The sequence below is a fragment of the Oncorhynchus nerka genome, linkage group LG18, assembly GCF_034236695.1.
Source record: "Oncorhynchus nerka isolate Pitt River linkage group LG18, Oner_Uvic_2.0, whole genome shotgun sequence".
NCBI lineage: Eukaryota > Metazoa > Chordata > Actinopteri > Salmoniformes > Salmonidae > Oncorhynchus > Oncorhynchus nerka.
In genome coordinates, this window is record NC_088413.1 from 42,144,122 (window position 1) to 42,171,916 (window position 27,795).

The window sequence follows — 27,795 nt, forward strand, 5'->3', positions numbered from 1 at the left end:
AAAACCCAGCAGCGTTGCCGTTTGTGACACAAACCGGTTCTGCTGGCACCTACCACCATAGCCCGTTCAAAGGCACTTAAATATTTTGTATTTCCCATTCACTTTCTGAATGGCACACACAATCCATGTCTCAATGCTTAAATATCCTTCTTTAACCCGTCTCCTTCCCTTAATCTACACGGATCGAAGTGGATTTAACAAGTGACATCAATAAGGGATCATAGCTTTCACCTGGATTCAGTTGGTTCATTCTATGTAATGGAGAGTGCAGGCGTTCTTAATGTTTTGTATACTCTGTATACGTCGCCCTTTGGACTAATCATTGCTCAAACTCTCTATAACCAAGCAGCCACACCCTACTCCACCAAGCTTTTCCAACAGAGAGAGAGACAAGTGGACTACATTTTCCAAAACAATCCATTTGTTCCAACTGGAAATTCGTAGCTGTGTAGTCAAAAGAAACATTATAAATGAAGGTGAATGTTGTCATGTCAGTTATAATGATGAAAAGTAGGTATTGGACCAATGTAGTCTGCCAGTGAGAATGTGTGAGTGAGCTATTTTATTGCGGCTGCTGGCTGGCAAGGATGAGCGCCCTGCGGTGCACCATTTGCTCGGTAGCGGGGGACATCCATGCTCACAATTCGTGTAGAAAAGTGCAGTTCATGGGCTTATACGAGAAAGAGAGGCAGGGGGAAATTGCACTACAGAACAGTAGCAGCGCAGCTGCACACACAATCTACCGTCGTTCCCTCCCCGTCGTGCCTAGTCAGCTGCAGCTACGTGGCATCGCCAGTATAGGGCGGAAAGAGAGCCCTTAAATTGAAATTGAGAGAAAGCGAGAGACCGCACTGACCATGACACGTCCTCTCCTCGCCCGGGGTTCCACGTGGACCCAGTCATTGACCAAAACAGATCCCGTGGGCCAGTTCGAATACTTTCAAAATACATCCTTCCCCCCCATATATCGTCCACCTCTGCTGTTACGTCAGATCAGTGAACACTTAAAGGAAGAAAAGAAGGATGTATTGTAATGATTCGACCGGTGACTCGCTCTCGCCGCTGCGCAGTGCAGATATTACTGGGCTGAACTGTAGAATCTCCCGCTATGAAATCACAACCTCAATTTACAACACGGCGTTAGCATGCGTTTCTCTGTCTTCTCGTCAAACGGGCCATCAGGTAGGATAAGGCAACATTGCCATGTAAGATTGCAACTATTTAAAACGATGCATCATAACTTATTTGACAGACGTTTTTGAGTGAGAGATTGCTACGTTACTTTTGTAGCGTCAGATGGATACAATGTTGCAGCATTAGCATCACAGCTATCTCTGTAGTAATAATGGAGATGTTTTAAAGCACCAGGCCTACTGTATGTTATGATGATACCGCTTAATAATTCAACGTTGGACACAAATGCCAAATCACTGCAACTGTAAAATAGCCTACGCTCGCCTGGCCTTCCTACGGATGCAGAACTGATGGGCTGAAAGCATAAATGATTTCTCATAGCCTACGGTTATTTCCTTAGTTACATCTTCCAGAACATCATTCAGAAATGTTTGAATAACAAAATGAACGGCCTAAATGTTACAATACGCCTAAAATGTTTAATGTCGGAGCGGAATGACAGCCCCAGTTATTTTCGTACTTGCAGGTGCATCGTTAGAGACTGGCGCTGACATGTTGGTGACGGGTGTGCTTTCCCTGCTCCTACTCGCGCACCAGTGTGTTTCTGCACCACAGGTGCCCGGAGACCAAAGGTGGGCCCTGACACACACACATACACACATCGAAGGTATATGGTTTGGCCTCAAGTTTTTAATATGAACCTAGATGGATTTTCCAGCAGGTTTAGGTTTCCTGTTGGCTTGGGTATATTTTGCCTTCCTTTCTTTTGTTGTTTATTTGGTGAGCCAGTCAGACAACATGATGTGTAGTGCTCCTGACAGCATTCAGCCATCAGCCAGCACTGAGGGACTAGCGTTGTGTAGGAGTGATGCCACCTGAAGTAAAACATTTTTTTTTTTAACCGAGGAAGTCATATAGGAATAACAGAGACAGGAAGTATGATGTTTAGGGAATTACATCACATCCTGTCCCTGGGTGGTAACAACAACAGAGGAGAAATAGGGATCAGAGTTCCGAGTGAGCCTGTTTAAATAGTACCTCAGGTAGAGGTCAAAGATAATATTTCCCTGCACTTAATCCTATTAATAAAACCAACATAAAGTATTTGTTATCACAACAGTCTCTCTCTTTCTCTGTGTGTGTATTTGTCCCACAGAGTAGAGTCAGCAGGAGCCCCTCTCACACTGGCCAATCCCTTTGGCTCTGGAGACGAGGAGCGCAGGTGAGTGGCACCTTTTACTTTAATTATTACAGGGGTGGTCAACTCTACAAAATAAAGGGTTTAATGAGGCCAAATCTGGCCAACCCTCCTCCAGGAGAGCTGCTGTATGTGCAGGGCTTTGCTCGAGCCCTAATTTAACCCTTTAATCTGACAGGGGCATGTATATTATGTTAATTCACAACATCAGCTCTGGACTTTGAGTAGGTGTTATGATGTGTCTCCCAGACAGATAAGATACTGTATGTAGCTATGTTCTAACACAGGTTTATGATGCTGTTATAAAAAAATCAGTTTCTGCTATTACACAATTACCACATTTTTGGCGGCATGAATCTTGTGAAAGCGGGAGAAATCCATAAATTTGCCGTGTCATTGTATAAACCGCGAGGTTCAAAGCGTGGGAATAAAGTAGCGGCTTATAGTCCGGAAATTACGGTAGGCCTACTGTGTGATTTAAGACAGGTGAGCACAAGGGCATGCTAACTGTACACTAGGGGTTGAATAGCGTATTTCAGTCAGAACCCACTCCCTTTTCCTGTGATGAATAACTGCGAGAAACCGGTAAATTATAATAAATTCTTTCTATGAACAGCATGATGTGAAATGGAACTTTAAAATGTTTGTCTACAGACTTCTCTCTGCGATCTGCATGATCAATCATCATCACTCAGGGTGGGGGACAGACAGGGCATCTCAGTATGAAGCCCAGTTCACAATGCATATGTCATCTCATCATGGTTACTTTTTTTCTTGGCTCACCAATGTGCTGCAGCATAGCCAATACTACATTAACAGGCTATAAGTACTGAATCTGCGTCTTATTTACACATCTCCATCTGGCTTTCAGGGGTCAGCTTTTTAAAAATGTAATTTCAGCTGCAGAGTTTTAAAACAGCATATAGCTTGAATATCGTTGCTTTAAGTCAGTGCGCTCGCGAGCACTCTCGCAGTCTTTCTCTCTCGCCAAAATAGATCATTATGTTCAAGATTGATACTTTTGTATAAATAGTGTATGTGGACACCCCTTCAAATGAGTGGATTGGGCTATTTCAGCCACACTCGTCAACATTTCCCTTTACTGTGGCAATAGTGATCAAATCAGCGCAATATTAGCCGCTTTCATTGCAACATACCGAAACAAAACCAACTATGCAAGAGATTTCGGGAGTAGGAGTCTATTTCGCACGACCAGACCAATGCGGCATAACAAATCAGAGCTGCAGTAGGCCTATATGCAAATAGACCATTGTCATATATGGATATTACTTGAACTGTACTGTGCAGATCAAAGCAAGAGCTCCATGTAGCCATTTGTGCACATTTTGCTCATATCCTTTGCTAGTTAGTGAGATATTAGCCTGGTTATAGATAACTTCTAGTCCGCAATAGGGTCGTGACTGCCTACAAGAGCACAAAATGTGTACATTTCAAGACATCGTTGAAAAGCAAGTCAGGTAAAGAGATTTTTTTTTGTCATAAAGGGGCAGTGTTGTATTTTGAGGCAAGCTTGAATAAGCTAAGTAGCCAATAGGCAGAGAGCAGCATAATTTGTCTGATGCTCTGTAATAATGGTATGGGAATAATAATAGCATTTGATTTTGTAAAGTGGTTTCTTGCATCAAACAACAACATTTTCAGTCACCTCCTTGTCTGAAGGACAAGTGGATAAACAGGTTAATGTCAAGCCCTGCATGTTTTTTTTAAGTCTCATGGAATGTAGGTCTACTGTACATTGAACACCATACATTGGCTGCTACTGTAGGCTGAATGATAGAACAGCAATTTCCATGTTCATATGTCATGGGATGCATTTTCTCCATTGTTTTTTTATGGTAGGGCACTCTGGTAGGCGTATATTATGATCAAATATCCACAGTAGCCTAGTTGGCCACTGTTACAACTGTAACTTAAAGTGGGTACAGCCTCAGTGTTCACAGTAAACGCGCACAGGAAGTTGCACATAATCTTCATAACATTCAAGCTTGCGCTCAGCAGACCTGAAATTTGCTCAGTGACGAAACATTTTGAGGGAACATTGTGTACAGTAGTACATGCCATGCGCACCAGTTTGAGTGTGTCAAAAACTTTGCTGGGTTTTTCATGCTCAATAGTTTCCCATATGTATCAAGAATGGTCCACCACCCAAAGGACATCCAGCCAACGTCAGACCAGTGGTCGAAAACGGGTTATTGATGAAAGAGGACAAAGCTGGCTGTCACATTGTGCTGAGCAACAAACGGGCTACAGTTAGTCAACTGACAGTCCAGTACAACATTGGTGCCCAAAGACCCATAAAAGAATGCACAACATGTCGTACCTTGACACGAATTGGGTATGGCAGCCGACGACCTTATAGTTCTTTCAGCAAAAAAACAAGAAACTGTAGTTGCAGTGGGCTAAAGAACGAAAACACTGGACACTGGAGAATTGGAAACATTGCCTGGTCTGATGAATCCTGGTTCCTGCTGTTTCACACTGATAGGACGACTAGGGTATGGAGAAAACCACGAGTACATCCATCCATCATGCCTCATCTCAACATTGCAGGCTGGTGGTGATGGTGTGGGGTGTTTTCATTCCATACATTGGGTCCCTTGATAAAAGTGGAGCAACGTTTGCCACAGGATACAGTGAGGGGGAAAAAGTATTTGATCCCCTGCGGATTTTGTATGTTTGCCCACTGATAAAGACTGAAATGATCAGTCTATAATTTTAATGGTAGGTTTATTTGAACAGAGAGAGACAGAATAACAACAAAAAAATCCAGAAAAACACATGTCAAAAATGTTATAAATTGATTTGCATTTTAATGAGGGAAATAAGTATTTGACCCCTCTGCAAAACATGACTTAATACTTGGTGGCAAAACCCTTGTTGGCAATCACAGGGGTCAGACGTTTCTTGTAGTTGGCCACCAGGTTTGCACACATCTCAGGAGGGATTTTGTCCCACTCCTCTTTGCAGATCTTCTCCAAGTCATTAAGGTTTTGAGGCTGACGTTTGGCAACTCGAACCTTCAGCTCCCTCCACAGATTTTCTATGGGATTAAGGTCTGGAGACTGGCTAGGCCCCTCCAGGACCTTAAATTCTTATGGCTGCAATCGCGTTAACGGGAGCGATATGACAACAGCCAGTGAAAGTGCAGGGCGCCAATTTCAAAACATCAAAAATCTCATAAAATTCCTCAAACATACATGTATGTATCTCATACCATTTTAAAGCTAATCTTGTTGTTAATCCCTCCACAGTGTCCGATTTCAAATATGCTTTACAGCAAAAGCACCACAAACAATTATGTTAGGTCACCACATAGCCACAGAAAAGCACAGCCATTTTTCCAGCAAAAGATTTTCCAGCCAGAGTCACAAAAACCACAAATAGAGATAAAATGAATCACTAACCTTTGATCATCTTCATCAGATGACAATCATAGGACTTCATGTTACACAATACATGTATGTTTTGTTTGATAAAGTTCATATTTATCAAAATATGAGTTTACATTGGCGCGTTACATTCACTAGTTCCAAAAACATCCAGTGATTTTCAACAGAAATAATCATCATAAATGTAGATGATAATACAAGCTATACACATGGAATTATAGATATACCTCTCCTTAATGCAACCACTGTGTCAGATTTTAAAAAAACTTTACGGAAAAAGAAACCCATGTAATAATCTGAGACGGCACTCAGAAGTAAACGTCACAATAGCCGCAATGATGGTGTCAACATAAACAAGAAATTACATGATAAATATTCCCTTACCTTTGATCTACATCAGAAAGCACTCCAGGAATCCCAGGTCCACAATAAATGTTTGTTTTGTTCGATAATGTCCGTTATTTATGTCCAATTACCTTTTGTTAGCGCGTTTGGTATACATATCCAAAAGCTCATTCTGGTCAGTGTTACATCAGACAAAATGTTATATTACTGGTCGACGAAACATTTCAAACTAAGTACAGAATCAATCATTAGGATGTTTTTAACATATAGCTTCAATAAAGTTCCAACCGGAGTATTCCTTCGTGTCTTCATGAGCAATGGAACGCAAGTGGGTACCATGAGGAATAAGCGTGATCAGAAAATGGCTGACTGCCAGACACCTGATAGATTCTGCTCTCATTCACTCCCACAACACCGTAGAAGTCTCACTCAAATTTCTATGGATGGTTGACATCTAGTGGAACCCCTAGGCAGTGCAACATCATTAATATCTCAAGGGGATTTCATTGGGGACTCTGGTGAATACATACAAAGCTCAGATTTCTCACTTCCTGTTTTGATTTCTCCTCAGGATTTTGCCTGCCATATGAGTTCTGTTATACTCACATACATCATTCAAACAGTTTTAGGAACTTTAGAGTATTTTCTATCCAATACTAATAATATATTAGCAACTGAGACTGAGGAGCAGGTCGTTTACTTTAGCCAACTTATTCATCCAAGCTACTAAATACTGCCCCCCAGCCATAAGAAGTTAATATGCTTCTTTTTGAGCCACTCCTTTGTTGCCTTGGCCGTGTGTTTTGGGTCATTGTCATGCTGGAATACCCATCCACGACCCATTTTCAATGCCCTGGCTGAGGGAAGGAGGTTCTCATCCAAGATTTAACGGTACATGGCCCCATCCATCGTCCCTTTGATGCGGTGAAGTTGTCCTGTCCCCTTAGCAGAAAAACACCCCCAAAGCATAATGTTTCCACCTCCATGTTTGATGGTGGGGATGGTGTTCAGCCACCAGATCTCAATCTAATTGAGCATCTGTGGGATGAGATGGAACGACCTATTTGGAGTAGAGATCCACTACCAGCCAACTTGTCACAACTGTGGGAAGCATTAGAGTCGATATGGGAAAACACATTGTAGAGTCCATGCCCCGATTTAATTAAGGCTGTTTTGAGGGCAAAAGGACGTGCAACTCCATATTAGGAAGGTTTTACTAAAGTTTTGTACACTCAGTACACTGTGTGTATATATAGATGTCCTAGCATACCCCGTTCCAGGTAATACATTCAACGCAGTATTAGTCTTAAATTTAGCTAATGAATGATGGGTTATTGTCACGTCCTGACCTTAGTTCCTTTTTTATGTCTCTGTTTTAGTTTGGTCAGGGCGTGAGTTGGGGTGGGCATTCAATGTTTTTGTTCTAGGTTTTGTATTTCTGCTTTTGGCCTGGTATGGTTCCCAATCAGAGGCAGCTGTCAATCGTTGTCTCTGATTGAGAACCATACTTAGGTAGCCTGTGTTCCCACTATGATTTGTGGGTAGTTTTCTGTATTCACCTGACAGAACTGTTTCGTTTCTTCCTTTCACTTTGTTATTTTGTTTCGTGTGTTCAGTCTAATAAATAATTAACATGGACACTTACCACGCTGCATATTGGTCCGATCCTTCCTACTCCTCCTCAGACGACGAAGAGATGTATTACAGTTATGCATAAGCTTCTAACTTATAGCTTCTGTCTCTTGCACAATGCGCACCTTCACTCCGCTGGCTCCTTAGCTCTTGGAGTCCCAGTAAAAGCTAGACTATAGCTGGCTGGATTTTTAAAATCTAATAAGAGTGTTAGAAAACGGACGCAAGCTCTTTTTGGCTGACTGTTAACTACAGCAGCCAGTAGAACTCACGGCGAGTGAAAGAGTAGAGAACTCTGGATGGCGGTAGGCTACAGCAGTTATTTGTTCAGGCCCATAACCATTCGATCTTTAAGAGAAGTCAAAGCCGTCTGCATCTTATTCTAGTCCTATATTATTCAAGCATGTCATCACAATGATGAAGATAAGGACAGCGAAATGTATTTCCTTTAACTGTTGAAAGTCGAGGAAGGAATGACGCGACAATGGAGAGCGCAAGAGAAGGTAGGCTATTACGCACGCCGCACAACATTAGGGGAAATATGATGAAAGGTATATATGCTTCAGCCTGCTAATTATAAACATGTAAAATAGGCCTATTATATTTTAAAATGAAATTCGCCAGCCTATAATTGTAACTTTGTACTAGTTACGGTTTTGTACTGTATTATATGCACTGGAATTACACACCTCGTTCAATCCATGAAGCTGGGGGGAGAGCATGCAATGCTGGTGCAGGGCATGCGGCCGACAGTCCACACAAAGATTTTAGCCTACTGGAATTGTTTCATTCATTTACCCAAGACAGTATAGGCAGGCCTACATCTATGGGCTTTTATGTCTTTCTGTCGTACATAATGTGCGGTAGCCTATATATCATAGGCTATGTATTGGATAACGACGAAATCATTTGGGCTTTTTTGGGCTTAAGGATCTTTAATGTATGGCTCAAAGATTTAAGTGCCTTTGAACGGGGAATGGTAGTAGGTACCAGGCACACCGGTTTGAGTGTGTCATTAACCTCAATGCTGCTGGGGTTTTTCATGCTCAACCGTTTCCCATGTGACAACTGGGGGAAGCATTTTAGTCAACATGGGCCAGCATCCCTGTGGAATGCTTTTGACACCTCGTAGAGTCCATGCACTGATGATTTGATGCTGTTCTGAGGGTGGTGGTGGTGGGGGGGGGGGGGTGCAGCTCAATATTAGGAAGGTGTTCGTAATGTTTTAACATGACACTTCCGGTTTGGGTGGGGAAATATCTGCTTACACGGGAGAAAAGTGATTTATTCTCAGGATTGTTTGTACAAGAGCTATTTAACCCTACTGTACACAGAACACACCAGGGAGGGAACAGAGAGCTTGTTTGTAAAAACCTTGAGACATGTTGAGACTAGATTACACTTTCTGTACAGTGAAGTAATGTGCTACCCAGTCAGGTGGGCCTGAGGTTGAACCTTTTATCCCGAACCCTAACCTCTGTGAACCGTAACTGCTGGCCTCTAACCTCGTGTGTGTGTGTGTGTGTGTGTGTGTGTGTGTGTGTGTTAGGCTGCTGCAGAGCTACATCAAGGCCAACCTGAAGGAGGGACAGGGAGGACCAGATAGCACCTGGGAACAAGGTAAACACATCACACACACACAATCATTGACATAAATAATGAATAAAACATCTTCCTATTTTCTGCTGGTCAGAGGTGTTTTTCCTGTTTAGTCTCCATGACTATGACCGCAGCGGTGACATGGATGGCCTGGAGATGATGAGGCTGCTCTCTGAATACAACTCCCACAATAGGCCTGGAGAACAGTCAGCTGAGCCGGTGAGAGGGGGGTGTGTGTGTGTGTGGAACATCTGTAGAAAAGATCTTCATTGTTATGGTTAGGACATACTTTGTCTTGATCTTAGTCGGTTTGGCCTACTAGCTAGCAGGACATAATACAAGGGTTGTGTATCAGGATTCAAATAGATAATGTAGCCTGTACTGTTGTCAGTATGAAGATGTTACTGTTGGACTCACTTTAGCTGTAAGTAAATCTCCACTAACGCTGAAGTTGACCGTACAGTGTTTGTTAGTGAATATATACACTAAGCCAATGTTTTTTGTCGTGTGTGCGTCCCAGGTGGTGGACATGGTAGACTTTCTCCTGCAGACTCAGGATCTAAACATGGACGGTCTAATAGCACCCCCTGAGCTACTCTCTCCCCCCAAACTACAACAACCAGACTCCTACTCCCAGGGTGCACCTGAACAGGGAGGAAATGTGGCCCAGGAGCAGGTAAAGGTCCAAGTGGAAGTCAAAGTTGAGGAACCAAAACTAGAAAAAGCAGCACAGAAAGAGAATGTAGAAGAACAGCCCAAGGAAGAAGAATCAAAGCCAAGATTTGTGGGACAGGAAGTTAAGACCAATGAACATCCTATACAGGCAGAGGAGAAAGGACTGCATATCCCAGAGGCCCCTGCTGCTGATCATGAGCAAAATAGGCCTGCTCATCAGGGGCAGCCTGAAATGTAAACACACACAATAACATGCAAACAGCACTCCAACACTTCCGTCCAGACAATAGCAGGAGCCCTTTGACTGACAACAGAGTTAGCAAATCACAGCCCCTCATCTACCTTGGGAGGGGCTTGTTTCTTTCACATTGAGGGATTTTTCTTTGGTACTGAATTATAAGATGTCAGCCATATTGTTTAAGCTGCTGTTATTTCACATTGCACTTCTGAACAAGATCAATTGAGAATATAATTCAGTATTAAATGTATTTTGCCAAAAGATACCTTACACTGCTAAATAGTTCAGTTTATTGATTTTGGGGTAAATAGTTGCTTTCTGTTGAAGCTATGAAAATGAAGCCATATATTGGAATGGACAATCTGAAAAGTTAATGGACTGCATGCATGAACTTGTCAAACGCAATGCCTTTAAATGATACTTGGAGAAAGTATTCCCCTCTAGTGCAATATTAAAATGTTCACTCCTCATGGATGCAAAAGGAGTGGTTTGGTTTAAGAAATTCAGTGGGAAAAGCCCTTTAACTCATGGAATTGAGCTCCGTCACAGCAGCTGTTGACTAGATTCTCCCTTTTCCAGATCAAAAACCCCAGGCCTTTTCACTTAGTGAAAAACCTATAAACTGAAGTGCCATCTGGTGATCTATTTTGCTGCCTGCTCAGTAATACTAGAGCCCAATTTAGTCTCACTTCTAGGAGTGTGCACTTGTTCCTTTAAAATCCATGAGGGGAGTAAACACTTGAGTTGTGTAATCAATTTAGGAACATGGGATAAATATTTGGTTTGCTGTAAATTTCCTGAATTGGAAGGTTTGTATATTTGACCAAAAAAAAGCCAACATGACTGCCACCTTTGTAGTTTGTCAGTGGTCACTGATCGCACCTTGTTTTAAAAAGAAAAAAGGAATGTCCACTCACTTTTACATTTCCACTCGGGTTTTGGCATAGCAATTCCTAATTGGGCCCCTAAGCACTTGGAGCCAAGAGGATTTGACAGCTGTAAGCAATATTCACCACCTTGCCATCTAAGCTACCAGTATGTGGAAGGCTCACCATGTTGCTTACACTATTAAAACCCACAAGTGCCTATGGGTCCATACCTACTAATGACAATTCAGTCATCAGATGGGTCAAAGTAAAACAAAGAATGCCAAGGCATGCATGTATAGAACGTTAGGTGGACGTTTAGAAAAACATCTGGGGGGGGGGGGGGGGGGGGGGGAAAATCGACTGAAGGACATGACGGTTTGAGGCCAAGTCAAACATGTAAACTTTTATGTCATCATGCAACTCAAACAAGCATCTCAGAACACTTTTGATCAGAGTAAGGCGAGAACCATTAGAAAAATCATTCAAATCACAACCCATCAGTACAAAAAAAACACATCCATTTCTCAATGATGATCCAAGTTAACAAAATGTGCACAACTGATCACGTCGAATGAAAAATATATATAAAAAAAAAAAAAAAAGGGTTTAACACTTAAAAAGCATAATTAAATAAATGCATACTGGGACAGAAGTATTTTAGCATAGCTAGTGACCTTGCCATCACTGGCAACATCCTACTCACTCACTGGGGACGGTCTCAATAGTCTATAGTGATTATTCTCCCTGCACTGACAACACAACTGGACAGGTGAAAGCATATACGTCACAGGGATCCTCCATATTGCCTTCACCCATTCTGTGTTGTCAGATACAAGAGGAAGCCACTAGAGACACCCGGTGTGACATTGACCCAGAGCCACCCCGAGACATAGGTAACAGTACCACAGACATTAGTATTGTTCTGTCCTGTAGTTCAAAAAAAGTGAAATAGACTAAGCCATGGTCCAAATAGAACCCTAGCCACTACTCTTACACACTACTCAGATCTGAAGCAAATCAGAATAGGACAGGTATGAGCAATATGGTAGTAGCTCCATCTTTCCCTCTGATAGGGTGGAGTTTCCTTCTCTTAAATTATTTTGGAACTACAGAGTTGCCGGGTCTCCGTCTAATGGACAGGAAACCGGCGCATCTGCAGCCGCCTCATCACATCCCGTTAACATTGTCATGGTTACAAAGGGATGCCAGCCACCATCTCGGACTCGATGCCACAGTGGTCCTCACCTCGCACGATCTTGAAGAAACCTGAGACACAGGAGAGAAAATACACACATTAGACACCAGAAAAAGCTATTTCTCAACAGGTGAGGTCTTATTTGACCAGAGTGTCTCACCATTATCTCCCCAGTCAGTGTTCCAGGAGTTAGCAGCCAGCCAGTAAGGAGTTCCCCCCTCCTCTCCCCAGCCTAGGACCTTAATGGCATGGCCTCCTACTGCACTACCAGAGACATGCCGGTACACACCTATAGAGAGATAAGTGTTACGGTGTGAGAAATAGGAAAAATGTTTGATAGTGAAAAGTGAGTGGGTAAATGAAAGCAAAAGAGTGGAAAATAAGTGCGTGACCTCACCAGACTTGTAGAGCAGGAAGTCTTCATAGACAGTGAAAGCACCCTCTACAGGCCCATTCTTGTAGAGCTCCTTCATGATCTCCTTCTCGTCAGAGGGCACACTGTACGAACGCTTACCTAGAGGACAGGAGATAGGGCATGTGAATCTTCATGGGCCAGAGCCTTGCTTGAATACACTAACAGTACAGATTAAATCACTCATTTTCAAAGTAATACATAATGCATGTGTCTTACCGAAGTGCTTGTCCTGCTTGTAGCCAGGTGTGTATCCCGGCTCACACTGGTTGGTACATTGTGGGGTGTCACCCTCCTCTCCTTTACAGGGGGGTCGTGTGCCGTTGACATGGTGCTCACAGGGAGGGATGGAGTAGGGCCTGCAACCTGAGAGGAGACCAGACAGAGAATAAGTGCGTTTCACATGATGCTCAGAGAGGATGGAGTAGGGATGACTGTGGGGAAACAGTGAGAAAGTGTGCCCACTACTCACCAATGTGAGAGTCATAGAGTCCTCCAGAGACCAGCCCCTCTTTAGTCCAGAAGTCCCACGCAGCAGAGGGGTAACCACCATTACATCTAAGAACACAGACCAATGTAAGCGCACAAATCCCACCAACCTCCGATTCCTTGCGCAACCCCAGGGCACAGAGAAAAATTTATATGCACATACCCCATGCCACAACTTTCACAACAGCTGAGCAGGTCTTCAGAGGAGATCTCCACGCTGACTTTGGCATTGCTGTGGATACACACACGGTCTGAGATGGCCTCCGCAGCACCAAATGCCTTTAGAGGAACAAGCATGTCAAACACGCACTCAACTTCACAGATCAGTCACAGGAATATCCGTGTGTGTGTTCTTACCCAGCAGCTGCCACAGGAGCCCTGGTCCCTGACCTCCTTCAGAGTGGGGCAGTTGGGCCACTGCAGTCTGGGGTCAAAGTTCTTAGGCAGCTCCATGTCCCCTGTATACTGCACCCTACAGAGGAGAGAACAAGGCGGTCATTAACCCTACATGCTACAACCTACCTTACACACTAACCCTCCAGAGAGACAGCCATGGAGAAAGGGGAGAGAATAACAGGTGAGGACCAAGACTGAACATGTTTACCGTTACTGTGTAGTGTTGGTGGAATCAACCTGAAGTTGAGCCACTTTTCACTTCCTTCTTGCAGTCTCGATTCAGCACCAACACACTAGCTAGTACATTCCCTCAATACAACCCACACAGCTGACACTCACATGGTGGAGAGTTTGGGTCCTTTGAGCAGGGTGCCACACAGCTTCTTGACATAGCTGTAGTCCACATTATGAAAGTTGTGGCCAGCCTTCCATGTAGTGTTGGCCTCGTTGATGTAGTTTACCATCTCATGGGAGAGCGGAGGTAGGCGGGGCCGGGCACAGCTGATTGACAGCAGCCCAGATACCAGCAACAGCACACACCACATCACTTCCTGTAAGGACATGAAGGCATCATGGGAACTAGAGTGCAAACTAAAGAAGAGTAAGGCAATGTAGTTTTGGACATTTGCGTGCCCAGACGAAGTCAACCCCGCATCTAGACACCCACAGGTGGAAATTAGACTTAACTAAATGTGGAATATTTACCGAGATGTCGACTGACGATGGAAATTCTTCCACCAACTGTTGAAAGAGACTAGTCTCTCTATAACAGTATAACTTTAGACCGTCCCCTGGTCCATACCCGGGCGCGAACCAGGGACCCTCTGCACACATCAACAGTCACCCACGAAGCATCGTTACCCATCGCTCCACAAAAGCCGCAGCCCTTGCAGAGCAAGGGGAACTACTTAAAGGTCTCAGAGCAAGTGACGTCACCGATTGAAACGCTATTTAGCGCGCACCACTGCTAACTAAGCTAGCCGTTTCACATCCTTTACATCTCCACTCCATGTGATCCTTGTAAAGGTGAAGGCTAGGCCCTAATCAACAAGTTTGGTACGTAATCGCCTAGTTAATAACAAAGCTAATACCACATGCAGACCTACCACCTGCAGACTGGCGTCAGGTAGCCACAAGTGTTGTGACATGAGCATGCAGTCATGCAGGGACACAAACACGTGAGCTGAACTAAAGCAGCTCTTAAGAGCAAGGCCACAGAACAGACCACTCAGCACAATCAGATCAAGAGGACAGAAAGAAGTCTTCCGTTTAACGAGAGGGGGGACTTGGCTCAAACCCACAGATCAATACCAGGGCAGAGAGGGTGTGGTGTGTGCATGGTTCAGATACTGCAGTCAGTCTTGGTAGGGGAGTGGGGGGTGCTGCAATATTGAAGTCACATGGCAGGCATAAGTCAGCAGCAAAATCATCTAGAAAAGGGGCAAGTAGTTCAACATGAAATTCCCCTCAAAAACATGACTGCCTAGGACTCCTCTCAACTCAGCATTGACAATATTCAGCCAGGCAGGCAGCCAAGTACTACTTCCCTAATAGGCAGGGCCAGTAGCAATAACTTCTCTAATGCACAGGACCACTGGTCATATGGTATAGGAACATATGACTCACCAAGACTTTCAGATTTCATTTTTTGACTTGATTAGGGGTATTGCTACATGCCTATAAGACATTTTTTTCCCATCCTGTCTGAGACTGGTGCAACAAGCTATCCCATTGGCAATTGATAAAGCAGCACCATGTCTTCCATCAGTAGGTCAAGGTTAGGGTAACTCCAACCAACGTCTAAGCTAGTCTCAAAAGGAGATAAACAGGGCAACATTTAGTAAGGGGAAAATACCTGAACGTAGCTTATTCTTAATGTTTGTCCATAGGCTACCAGAGTGAGGACATACATTTTTTTCGGGAATAAACAAGTTGTGAAAACGTGATTAAATAGCCATCTTATTCTGCCGCTATACAACTTTGTATGCGTTGTTTGTTACCAACCTTGTTTTCTACGAAGTTGTTACAGATTCCTGTTGGAACGCACCACAAATTGTACCCACCCACTCATAAACACAGAGGAAATGGAAAGAGTATTTCTCAGCAGTGACTCTTATTGTTCTGCTTTGACATGAATCACTAGCCTCATCACATGGGAAATTAACTGACAAACGTTGGTTGGTCTGTCTGCAAGCACCCGCATATAACGGTCTAGATAGAACCTGTACGGACAGGATTTCGTTCTGGCTAAACACCAACACTCACGATTGAGCTAGCTACTCAATCAAATAACCATCAAGACATTAAGTTCGTTGGTTGAATTAAGTATTTGGCTAGTAGACTAGGACAATATGCCTGTACACAGGGTGACCAGGACAGGAGTGAATAACACTGCATATGAAATGGGGGGGTGGCCCAGGCACTTCAGATCACTTGACTTCGGACACCACAAGAGTCACTTTGAGATCCAATTACTAAGGGAGTGTCTGCCTTTCAATTTCTTATCCAGGGCTATCAGACTTGTTTACATTGAAACCAGGATTTCCGTTACATACCAGTCCAGACATGTTGTTTACATAGGGTAGGGAATTTATCCGAACCCTTTCAGAAAATGCCTTGAAGAAAAGGTATTGAGAGTTCTAGTCATTGCAAATTGTCATCGCACAACTCATAGCGCGCAGACGCGTATAGCGAAAACAAGTTGAGAGACGAGAATAGCATCAGGTTGCCATCAACCCATTTCAGAACTGGCACTCTGAAAGTAACGTAGCTGGCTGACAGAGACACCGCCCAAAACAACACCGCCGCGTTTCAAGCCGCATAACGTTAAGTCATTCCAAGTAACATTAATATCGATCTGTGTGTCACAACAAAAATGTACACCAGGAAATAAATAACTAGCTAACGGTATCTATCCATTGTTGTCTTATCCAAGAGGACAATCTTGCTCGCTTGCGAATTAACGTTAGTGTAGCTATTGTTGCCTACAGTAGTTAACGTAAACTAGCTAACGGTGTTGGCAGTTCCTGTAGTTACACTAACATTCCCCAAGTTGTGAATTCAGATACGTTACCTGTTGTCTGCTTGTCCGGTGTACCGAATAACAATTACACTACACGTGCACCTTTCTTAAACTGCTTTCGCCTTCCCGAGTCTGACGTTTAAATCCGGTGAATCACGTGACTTGTCACGAGCCTCTGGCGTATCCCTCGTGATTCTTGCAGATGCACGTTAGATTTGGTAACGAGTAAATTGATACAATAGGCCCGTGATTTAACCACTATAGGCCTATTTATTTATAACAACTATGATGAGTAGGGGATTTATTCAGGCGAGATGAAATGTGCACAATGTCAGACAGTTCTAGCCCAATAATGTTTGGACCATGTTTTTAACATGTTGGCTGTTGCCATGTTGTTGCTACCATACTATCTTGTTGTTTTAGGTCTCTTTATGTCATGTTGTGTTGTCTCTCTTGTCATGATGTGTGTTTTGCCCTATATTTTAATTACATTTATTTTTATTCTCAGCCCCGGTCCCCGCAAGAGGCCTTTTGGTAGGCCGTCCCCATAGGAGGCCTTTTGGGAGGCCTTTTGCTTTTTGGTAGGCTGTCATTTTATAAGAATAAGAATTTGTTCTTAACTGACTTGCCTAGTTAAATAAAGGTAAAATACAAAAATAAATACTCCTCCTGAACAGGCCCCTCGATGCAGGTAAAGCAGAAACGTAGGCCTATAGGATTTGCATTTACTAACACTTTCTACACAAAAGACTGCGTTTCAAGAACAACTTGTGACTGCAAAACAAGCCAAGTCATCATATAAAATAAAGCATCAAGAGGGCAAAATACATAAACCACAGCAAAGCTATTGTGTAACTAATAAATGATCAGTCCTCTTTCTGTTCCTCTGTTCGTTTAACTCAGCTGACAAACAACTTATTAGATAATCATGAAGAAACAGAATAAAGAAGGTGTGACAGATTGGGCTTGAACCCTGGTCGTCTGCATGACTAGATAAACAACAGCAACAGCATCCTTCCATCGTAACGGTGTTTATTCAGGTGTACTTTATACAATTATGAATAACCATTATATTATTTGAATAACGACATTAGATGAAGCAATCAGATGCATCACGTTCACCTGGTGTAACAATAATAACAACAACAACAACAAGATCTTATTAATACATTGTCAAGTACAGATACAAAACTTTACAGAGTCAAAACACAGTGAATCACACTACTGTACACATTTCATACAGTAAATGTGGGCAAAAAAAAGAAGAAAGCTGTATACAAATGCAGGAAGCTGGAAATTGAAGTGCACCATTCCATTCATTGTGACGAGCATATACAGATGTGACTGACAGCCATTGCAGCTGATGCTGTCGTTTCTACAAGGCAAGCGCTGATTATTTCATTATCAAGCCAGGCATTGAGATAGCATTCTAAAGCGTGTTTGTGCACCAAGATACATTTAAAAGTCCATACTGATATTAGTAGGCTATATTAGCTAGTATATTAACTTTGCATGGACATACATTCTAAAAGCTGGTTAATACAATGTGTGTGTAAGTGATTTCTCTTTTCACATCTATCATTAGATACAGTACACTGTCTTTGACAGGCTGTGTAAAAATAAGGACGAGCATGCAGTAGTACCATTTTCCTCAGCTCTAGGTAGCTCACACATTCCCTTTATATCAACAGAGATAAAACAATAGTTCTGAACTGATCTCGTCCCGAGCTGTCTCTCTCTCTCTCTTGAGTCTGGGGACAAAGTTAGTTCTGAATTCACTATAAACACAATCAAACAAAAATAAACAACAGTAAAAAACACAACATTCTGATAACACTGACCTCCAAACATTCATAGCAGCACATGACCTATAACCTATAGATTGGCCTAGCTCTATTTCTCTTCCTAGCCTCTTCTAGGAACAAAGGGCCCCCTTAGGGGGATAGGATAGGGATAGGAATAGGACCAGGCTGTAGAGGATCCGGAAGCTCATCAATACTACTAGCAGCTTGTTTCAGGCACTTCCACACTGATAGATACAGTCTGCTTTGATGCCACGTGAATAGATATGATTAGTTGGATCTTTCTCCTGTCTCAATGAACCCGACAATGGTTCACAAAGATCTTATATCTTCGCCATTTGAGGTAAATTCGAGACTTAGAAATAGCACCTATACTGACCGAAATGAATTGAACACTGAACACATTTGAATAATTTTGTATATATTTAAATACTAGTACCTATCAGACTTAAAGGTCTGATTGACATGTCGGGACTAGCTGTAAACAAATTTTAAATAAGAGTAACAATATCGGTTAAAATTTCACATAATGAAAGTATTTACGTACATTACCTATTATTGTTAGGTTACCTTTAGATTAAATATCACATTTGAATACTATAATAATGAATATATATACAGTAGCCTATAATAGTAGAGTAAAACCTAACATGTGATCAGAGCGTCTCCATTGACTAACTATTAGCACCCCTTCAATTATCCCAATCATATCATAATACCTCATAAAAGTGCAAACTGCCTCAAATTATTGCAGTTATATACAAGAAAGAAAGAAGCAAAGACAAACATATAAACTCTCTTCTCTGTCAAACCTTAATAAACCCCAACTTAAGCTATCATAGCCTAATGATGAATCATAATGCTTTATGATGGCACTAATTCAATCCATAGCATAAAGTAAACCACACTGAGGGTTCACTCACAATTTCTATGTCATAGAAATATAATCTAGTTTTAGATTCTATTTCTATGGTATATCCTCTAGCAGAGGTTTTAACCATGTTAAATCTGACACACCACACACGCCATTACTCTCACGGACATTATCATTTAATGTCAACATGAAACCGCATCTGTTATTAAAATAATACTGCATGGACATTCTGAGCATACTCACAGTGCAGTTTTCTTAATCTGTGATTGATTGAATCGGGGCCTAAGAGCAAAAGGACATCCCTCTGTTCCTTAACTAAAGACTACTTCCAGTGCAGTTTCTCTGTTAGTGTGTCTGTGTGTGATAGATACATGTGGATTCACAACATCACACCGGCTAATTCAAATGGATACTCAAGACAAGCTATTGTTATTTAGTGTGAAACACGTCTGGCTAACCTGGGTGCCGAGCTGGTTCTAATTTAGTCAACAAGCCCTTGGCTAGTAATAGACCAGTTGTCTGGCATGACAACAATTTTGTAATAGCACTGTTGAATACAGAACCAGCCTGACACTCAGGCTAACGTCATATATCTTGTAACATATTCTCTATATTTTGTGTTCTTTATCATCTCTAGACCTGGGTCAAATACAATAATGTTAAATACTTTTAAATACTTTAGGTACACTTGATTTAGCTTGGAATGGAATGGAACAGTGGTACAATGGAACCAATTAAATAGTCCCGAAAGTGTAAACCTCACCCACCCAGCTCCACCCCGGTCAAGCTAAATCAAATACACCTTAATAATTATTTGAGAGTATTTTACATGTATTTGACCAGGTCTGACATCTCACTCCACCCATTGTCCTCCTTTAGATCAATTTTTCTCTACGGTCTACAAACTGGACCAGTTGTTTTCTAGCGTGCGTGGTGGTGGCGGTGGTAGAGGGGCTAGGACCTGGTTCCTCTGGAACAGCACAAGGCTCCTGTCTGGGGGTGGAGGTAAAGAGGGGCTCCCTGATGCGGTAGGGTCTCCGGTAGGTGGAGATGGGTGACAGCTCAGAGCCCCAGCCCAGGTAACTGCCACTGGATGGGGAGACTGTGTCAGTGCTGAAGTACAAGGCGGTGCCAGACTCCGTGGGGTTAAAGTTCCGCTGGGGGCTTCCCATGCCCAACAGCAGGGACGGTGATCTCTCTGGAGACGAATCACGTCTGGCATCCAGTGACCCCGCAGAAGATGACCCTTCGGTGTTCGAGGTGACCACGTTGCTGTCGATGTGGCGGTAGTCTGGGTACTTGGGTGAAGAGGGTGTGGGGGAGCAGTAGGTTGCGCTCTGGAAGTCTTCCTCATCTCGTTCTTCAGAGGGAGGGGGACTGGAATGAGGGGGGCTGGAGTCGTCTTGCGGGTTGGAGGGCTCAGAGAGGTGACCTCTGAACTCCTCAACTAGGACCTCCACCAGTGGCGGGTTGACTTCCTGGATGGGAGAGGGTGAGGGCAGCACATGTCTCACCTCCCCCTGTCTCACTGCCTGTCTCACCTCACTGATGATGTCTCTGGCTGGGGCTGCCTTTATAACCTAGGAAGAAGAAGGACAGCTATGGTGAATGATATTCTATAATAATAATAATGTGGTTGGTTCTTATATTTGTCCTGTTTTCACATCCAGGAAATAGATAACTTATCAGAGAACATCCAACAGTAGTAGAGAATAGCAAATAAATCTGCACCCATTCAAAAACAGATACCAGAGTGCGGGTTTATTTGGAAAAGATTGGCGTTTTGAACATCTAAACATGACACAGAAACTTGACCAAAACAATAACCTGTCAAGGATACACTTCAAGGAGAAGGGGGAAAATGGAATTGGGTGCTCATCTCACCTCCTCCACCTGTCTGACCTCGTCAACCTGGGGAACGATGGGAGAAGATTGTGGAACGTTGAGAGAACGTTGCGGAATGTCTGGGGACCTTGGCAGAGTCTCTTCCTCTAGTCCCAGCAGCCTGACCAATCCCCCTTCAACATAGGCATGGCTTATTCTAGCCACATCACCTGTCTTCATGGCTAGGCGAATCAGCAACCAGTGGTGGTGCTTCCAGCCCTGCCATTGGCTAGGGAGCTCCAACAGATTCCCGCCACCCACAAGTTGACTGTGGCGATGGCTCTTCTCTTCCAATGAGAGAGAAGAGCCCCGGACTGCACAAGCTCCGCCCATTCCATGGTGACGTATGCTCTGGAAGATCTCAAAGGACTTAGGGTGGAGGAACCGGTAGTACAGGACTAAAGCTATCACTCCTGTAATAACAAAGACCGACATATGAGTGTGTGAGTATGAGTGTGTGTGCGTGTGTGCGCGCATGCACGCGTGCCTGTGTGTGTGTGTGTGTGTGTGTGTGTGTGTGCGCGTGTCTCACCAATGAGGAAACTACAGAACACGGCGGCTGGGATACCCATGCTATCCCATGATGCAACACTGAAGAAGTCGGAACCTGCCAGCAGAAGAAGAGCGTTCTCGATAAACATGACCTGCAGGAGAGAGTAGAGAGAGTTACACACACACACACACACACACACACACACACACACACACACACACACACACACACACACACACACCAAGTAGAAGCCGGCCATGCGGCATCTGGAGGCTCCGTCTTTGACGTTGAGGAAGAGGAAGATGTGAACAGCTCCCAGAACCAGGTTGAACAGGCGCCAGCGCAATGGCGTTTTAATGATGTCACTATGCTGCGACACCAACCAGAACGTAGCACCCAACCAGTGAAGACCTGAGACACACAGGAGCAGGACAAACATCACTGAATGTTCACACACACACACACACACACACATACACACACACACACACATCTATCTACAAACGCACACTAAAAGAGACACACACACACACATATATATACACACACTCACCAATAACACCAAGTACCCACTGGCGGAACAGGCGTGTGAAGAGAGTGAGGGTGGCGAGACGTGCTCCCAACATACTGACCTAAACACAATACAACAAGTCTGTTACTATCACACACACACTTCCACACACACAAAAACACACCCAGCCCAGCCAGCCCTCCTACCCTCCAGAGCAGTCTACAGGCAATAGCAGCAGGGGTCATGGGGAGATGTCCAGGTCTGATGAGGGAACAGGCTCTGGCATACAACACTAAGGCCCAGGACAGGGACAGCAGGCACACCGCAAAACACACTGACACTGGAGAGAGAGTGAGAGAGAGAGAGAAAGAGGTTGGGGAGAGAGGGAAGGGAAGGGGGAGAGAGGTAGAGGGATAGATAATATGAATACTCTGTAGGGTGATTGTATCAAACTCACACACAGACACACACACACAGACAAGTAGTACCTGGTGAAGAGAGTCCTACATCGGTACAGATGAGGACATATGTCTGCAAGACAGTCTGTGGCAGAGTTACTACCAGTGCCTCCAACAGGCGGAGAGCTGAAACATCAGCCTGCTGCATTATCTCACTACACCGATCCTCTCCAGTGGATGTCATAGTCTCCCATAACCTGGAACACATACACACAAAACAGAGTTAGAGGGAGTGAGACACTTGTTTTTGTTTCATCGCTGACCTCTGACCCCTAACCCTAAAGAGGTAGCACACAGCAAAATTTGCAGTGTTAAATCAACACTTAAATAGTTAATTTTAACACTATCTCTGAGTGTAAAAAGTGCTCTGATTATAGTGTTAATGTAACACTCTGTAGTGTAGAAAATGTAAACTGCATATATATATATATTAGTGTTAAACAAAAACACTGTTACAGTAAGTCATTTTGGGTGTTGTTTTAACACTGTATGGCAGGGACTAGATTCAGCCGTGGCCCAATTTTTTCTTGAGTGGATGATCAGGGGGACGGAATATAATTAAAATAATTTGTAGACCGCAAAAAGCCCAAACAGATATAATATTTGACTAAAACATAATCATTACAAACCTTGCTTACATTTTTTAATACAATCACATATATCTCTCTATTATTTGTAGGAATACTTTAGAACAGATTTCCAAATTAAAATCACTGAGCCTGCTGCCATTCCTTTCTTTTTCTTTTTTTTTTGGTTGTTTAATTTTTACCCCTTTTTTCTCCCCAATTTCGTGGTATCCAATTGTTTTTTAGTAGCTACTATATTGTCTCATCGCTACAACTCCCGTACGGGCTCGGGAGAGACGAAGGTTGAAAGTCATGTGTCTTCCGATACACAACCCGACCAAGCCGCACTGCTTCTTAACACAGCGCCATCCAACCCGGAAGCCAGCCGCACCAATGTGTCGGAGGAAACACCGTGCACCTGGCAACCTTGGTTAGCGCGCACTGCGCCCGGCCCGCCACAGGAGTCACTGGTGCGCGATGAGACAAGGATTTCCCTACCGGCCAAACCCTCCCTAACCCGGACGAAGCTAGGCCAATTGTGTGTCGCCACCCGGGAGGCCCCTGCTGCCATTCCTGAACAAGCTCTGTACTGGTGGTGCCCCGATCCCGCAGCTGAATCAACTTTAGGAGACGGTCCTGGCGCTTGCTGGACTTTCTTGGGCACCCTGAAGCCTTCTTCACAACAATTGAACTGCTCTCCTTGAAGTTCTTGATGATCCGATAAATGGTTGATTTAGGTGCAATCTTACTGGCAGCAATATTCTTGCCTGTGAAGCCCTTTTTGTGCAAAGCAATGATGACGGCACGTGTTTCCTTGCAGGTAACCATGGTTGACATAGGAAGAACAATGATTCCAAGCACCACCCTCCTTTTTAAGCTTCCAGTCTGTTATTGGAACTCAATCAGCATGACAGAGTGATCTCCAGCCTTGTCCTCGTCAACACTCACACCTGTGTTAACGAGGGAATCACTGACATGATGTCAGCCTGTCCTTTTGTGGCAGGGCTGAAATGCAGTGGAAATGTTTTGGGGGGATTCAGTTCATTTGCATGGCAAAGAGGGACTTTGCAATTAATTGCAATTCATCTGATCACTCTTCATAACATTCTGGAGTATATGCAAATTGCCATCATACAAACTGAGGCAGCAGACTTTGTGAAAATTAATATTTGTGTAATTCTCAAAACGTTTGGCCACGACAGTACAATACCTTTCAGAAGTTTGGGTTCACTTAGAAATGTCCTTGTTTTTGAAAGAAAAGCAACATTTTTGTCCATTAAAATAACATCAAATTGATCAGAAATACAGTGTAAACATTGTTAATGTTGTAAATTACTATTTTAGCTGGAAACTGATGATTTTGAATGGAATATCTACATAGGCGTACAGAGGCCCATTATCAGCAACCATCACTCCTGTGTTCCAATGGCACGTTGTGTTAGCTAATCCAAGTTTATCATTTTAAAAGGCTAATTGATCATTAGAAAACCCTTTTGCAATTATGTTAGCACAGCTGAAAACTGTCGTACTGATTAAAGAAGCAATAAAACTGGCCTTCTTTAGACTAGTTGTGTATCTGGAGCATCAGCATTTGTGGGTTCGATTACAGGCGCAAAATGGCCAGAAACAAAGCACTTTCTTCTGAAACTCGTCAGTCTATTGTTGTTCTGAGAAATGATGACTATTCCATGCGAGAAATTGCCAAGAAACTGAAGATCTCGTACAACGCTGTGTACTACTCCCTTCACAGAACAGAGCAAACTAGCTCTAACCAGAATAGAAAGAGGAGTGGGAGGCCCCGGTGCACAACTGAGCAAGAGGACGTGTACATTAGAGTGTCTAGTTTGAGAAACAGACGCCTCACAAGTCCTCAACTGGCAGCTTCATTAAATAGTACCTGCAAAACACCAGTCCTAACGACAACAGTGAAGAGGTGACTCCGGGATGCTGGCCTCAGACTGGCTAATAAAAAGAAAAGATTAAGATGGGCAAAAGAACACAGACACTGGACAGAGGAACCGTGCCTAGAAGGCCAGCATCCCGGAGTCGCCACCAGTTGAGACTGGTGTTTTGCGGGTACTATTTAATGAAGCTGCCAGTTGAGGACTTGAGGCATCTGTTTCTCAAACTAGACACTCTAATGTACTAGTCCCCTTTCTCAGTTGTGCACCGGGGCCTCCCACTCCTATTTCTACTCTGGTTAGCGCCAGTTTGTACTGTTCTGTGAAGGGAGTAGTACACAGCGTTGTACAAGATCTTCAGTTTCTTCTTTTTGCAGAGTAAAGCTTAGTTGTGTAATTGTACATCTAACTAGGATGTTTGGTGCAGTATTTCTCAAGTTTAAAAAATTCATGAAAACGAGTTGTCTATCGTTGAATGACAACAAACACTTTATTGAAGCATCCCTACTGTTGACCAATCACCGTCGAATCGGCGTAGACTTCGGCTTCTGATCTTCGGCATTGCCTCAATAATTTTTTTGTCTTCACAAACCCTTGCTGAAGGCCAAAACTAACAAAAACGTCACAAAATATCATAATATATGCACAAACTGTTTCGAACTGTTTCAGAGGGGAAGGATGCGGACGCCTTAACACAGTAGTGTTAGGAAACTCCAGGATTACAGGCCACATCAGGCCTGCAAGTCACATTATGCTGGCTTGCAAAGTGATGTGTAATTCCTATTTAAATCCAGAGTTAGGATATCCAACAGTTTTTATTCACCCGCAAACTGCATTCAGAATGGCTGTCAGGGTTAGAAAAATTGATAAAAAAGATTACCTAAAAATGTAAACCATTTAAATCAGTAACGGGTGCAGTAAATCTAACTAACTGGTTGGATTTGTTATGAAAAATGTATGTTATTTATCTTAGTGTATAAGATGAATCAATGTACATGCAAATACAGATATTAAAACAATCCTAAAGATTCTACCTACAGTAGAGCATGCTGGGAAATATAATGATGTGTATGGGACTGTTTTACTCTCCACAGTGTAAAACAATAACTCTGTTTATTAACACCAACACGGGGGGGCTCTTTTATGCCAATGAGTGTTAATTTCACACTTGCAGCGTGAATTTAAACACTTGAAATGTTACACTGAAAAATCAACACAGCTCAATTAGCTATGTAGTACATTACCTTCTAAAGATGCCCAGGTGCAGGATGTGAGTCCATTTGAGATCTTTGCTGCATATACGTCCATCTGCCTGGTACCACAGCCAACTAAGCAACTGGGGGCCCCATCCAGGGAGGAGAAACAAGGCTGTAAGCCCCGCCCAGTGGCCATAGCAATAGTTATGCCCTACCCACAGGTAGTACACGAAACAGTAGATCACTGTGGAGACACACGCACTGGTAAGTACATCTACACAAATGTACACTTTTGTTTGTAATCTACTTGCTGACAGTGTTTATGTACAAATGTGAACAGGCAAAATGTCATCGATATGTAATTAACATCGAACTAATGTGTAATTAATATCCTAATTAACATCTGTTCTGACTCGACACCACAAACGTGCTAAGCATTTGAACAAGTGCAGTTTCAGCATAGTATGTGTGTGTGCGACCTCCATCACGACTATAGGCTGAGGCCAGGGTAGGGTCTGGGAGATTCTGCGCTGTTTCCGTATCTCTAATTGGCTACAAAATGCACGCTCCTCATGTCTGGGAGAACCACTGAACGAACGATGCAGTGCTCTCTCCCTTCAGATCTGCATTTTCTTTCTCCTCCCCTACCCTCCCTCTTTCTCCCAGTCCTGTCTCGGCAATATGAACCATCTGCCGGACCAGATGGGCGGTATAGGAGTCCCCCCAATCCGCTATCCATTCATGGCACCCTGAGAAAGGCGCTCGAATATGACAAAAATGCGCCACTTTTCTATTAGCATAACTAAAGCTACAGCTGCAATGTGTTCGCGGCTGTGCTGCTGCATGGTTTCATAACCATCTGGGTAAATATAGAAAAACAACACCAGTGATGCACGCACCTATAAAGATTCGAATGTATCTGGAAATGCAGATGAACATTTTTATACTTTAGGAAATATGAATGAATTAAACCTTTATGCATGCAGCCTTTCGTGGTATAACCCTGTACTGATATGATTTGACGTGTAGCCTAGGTGTGGTGAGAGATATAATAGGCCTATCTCCATCACCGGAGAGGTGTGTTTCGGTCGTTCTCGGTAACGGCAGTGCTAAACTTACGCGCAGTCCGCTCAGCCACAATGAGAAATGCAGTAAACGCGAAAACGCAAACTTGGCAGCAGGCCACGCAGGAGCCTCCCCTGTCCCGGGAAGTGGTGTATTGTCTCATCGCGGATATGTAGAATCTTTAACTGTTGTGTTGTTATTGTGATGAGTCCCATGCAGCATAATCCGGTACAAGGTAGGGAGGGTACCCGGTTCTCTGCTCGGATCCGTAGTCCTTTGAAGATGGCTTCTGACGTCATGGCCCGTCATGGTCCATTAAAAAGTAAATCTGCAGTTGCTACATCTGTTTTTGGACATATAAATTAATGATATGTACCCATTGATTCTTGAAGAATATACCTTATAAATATCTCATGAGCTTAGTACAGTTG

The 27,795-nt window shown here is 43.3% G+C and overlaps 3 protein-coding genes across 4 annotated transcripts; 1 reads left to right on the forward strand and 2 right to left on the reverse strand.

Annotated features, from left to right (window-relative positions):
* The first annotated feature begins 1,044 nt into the window (after positions 1–1,044).
* LOC115145894 (cell growth regulator with EF hand domain protein 1-like) lies at positions 1,045–11,080 on the forward strand. Of its 2 annotated transcripts, none has more exons than XM_029687527.2 (6): positions 1,045–1,182; positions 1,661–1,766; positions 2,291–2,356; positions 9,269–9,339; positions 9,413–9,537; positions 9,839–11,080. In XM_029687527.2, exons 1-6 carry the CDS (start codon positions 1,146–1,148, stop codon positions 10,229–10,231), a joined length of 798 nt encoding a protein of 265 aa, XP_029543387.1. In that variant the 5' UTR covers positions 1,045–1,145; the 3' UTR covers positions 10,232–11,080. The 2 variants fall into 2 exon arrangements, with proteins under 2 accessions (XP_029543387.1, XP_029543388.1); XM_029687528.2 differs by having other exon boundaries at positions 1,139–1,205.
* Positions 11,081–11,488: 408 nt separating this feature from the next.
* Positions 11,489–16,772, reverse strand: LOC115145893 (cathepsin B-like). Its single transcript, XM_029687526.2, has 9 exons — positions 16,666–16,772; positions 13,932–14,143; positions 13,554–13,668; positions 13,360–13,475; positions 13,180–13,265; positions 12,927–13,073; positions 12,693–12,809; positions 12,456–12,584; positions 11,489–12,366 (listed from the first exon to the last, which is right to left on the reverse strand). The coding sequence occupies exons 2-9, from the start codon at positions 14,135–14,137 to the stop codon at positions 12,293–12,295; spliced, it is 990 nt and encodes a 329-aa protein (XP_029543386.1). The 5' UTR covers positions 14,138–14,143; positions 16,666–16,772; the 3' UTR covers positions 11,489–12,292.
* Positions 16,773–17,648: 876 nt separating this feature from the next.
* Positions 17,649–27,616, reverse strand: LOC115146757 (XK-related protein 5-like). Its single transcript, XM_065003273.1, has 9 exons — positions 27,419–27,616; positions 26,348–26,543; positions 22,667–22,833; positions 22,385–22,518; positions 22,221–22,299; positions 21,909–22,078; positions 21,707–21,818; positions 21,175–21,587; positions 17,649–20,870 (listed from the first exon to the last, which is right to left on the reverse strand). Exons 1-9 carry the CDS (start codon positions 27,525–27,527, stop codon positions 20,166–20,168), a joined length of 2,085 nt encoding a protein of 694 aa, XP_064859345.1. The 5' UTR covers positions 27,528–27,616; the 3' UTR covers positions 17,649–20,165.
* Between the last annotated feature and the right edge of the window lie 179 nt (positions 27,617–27,795).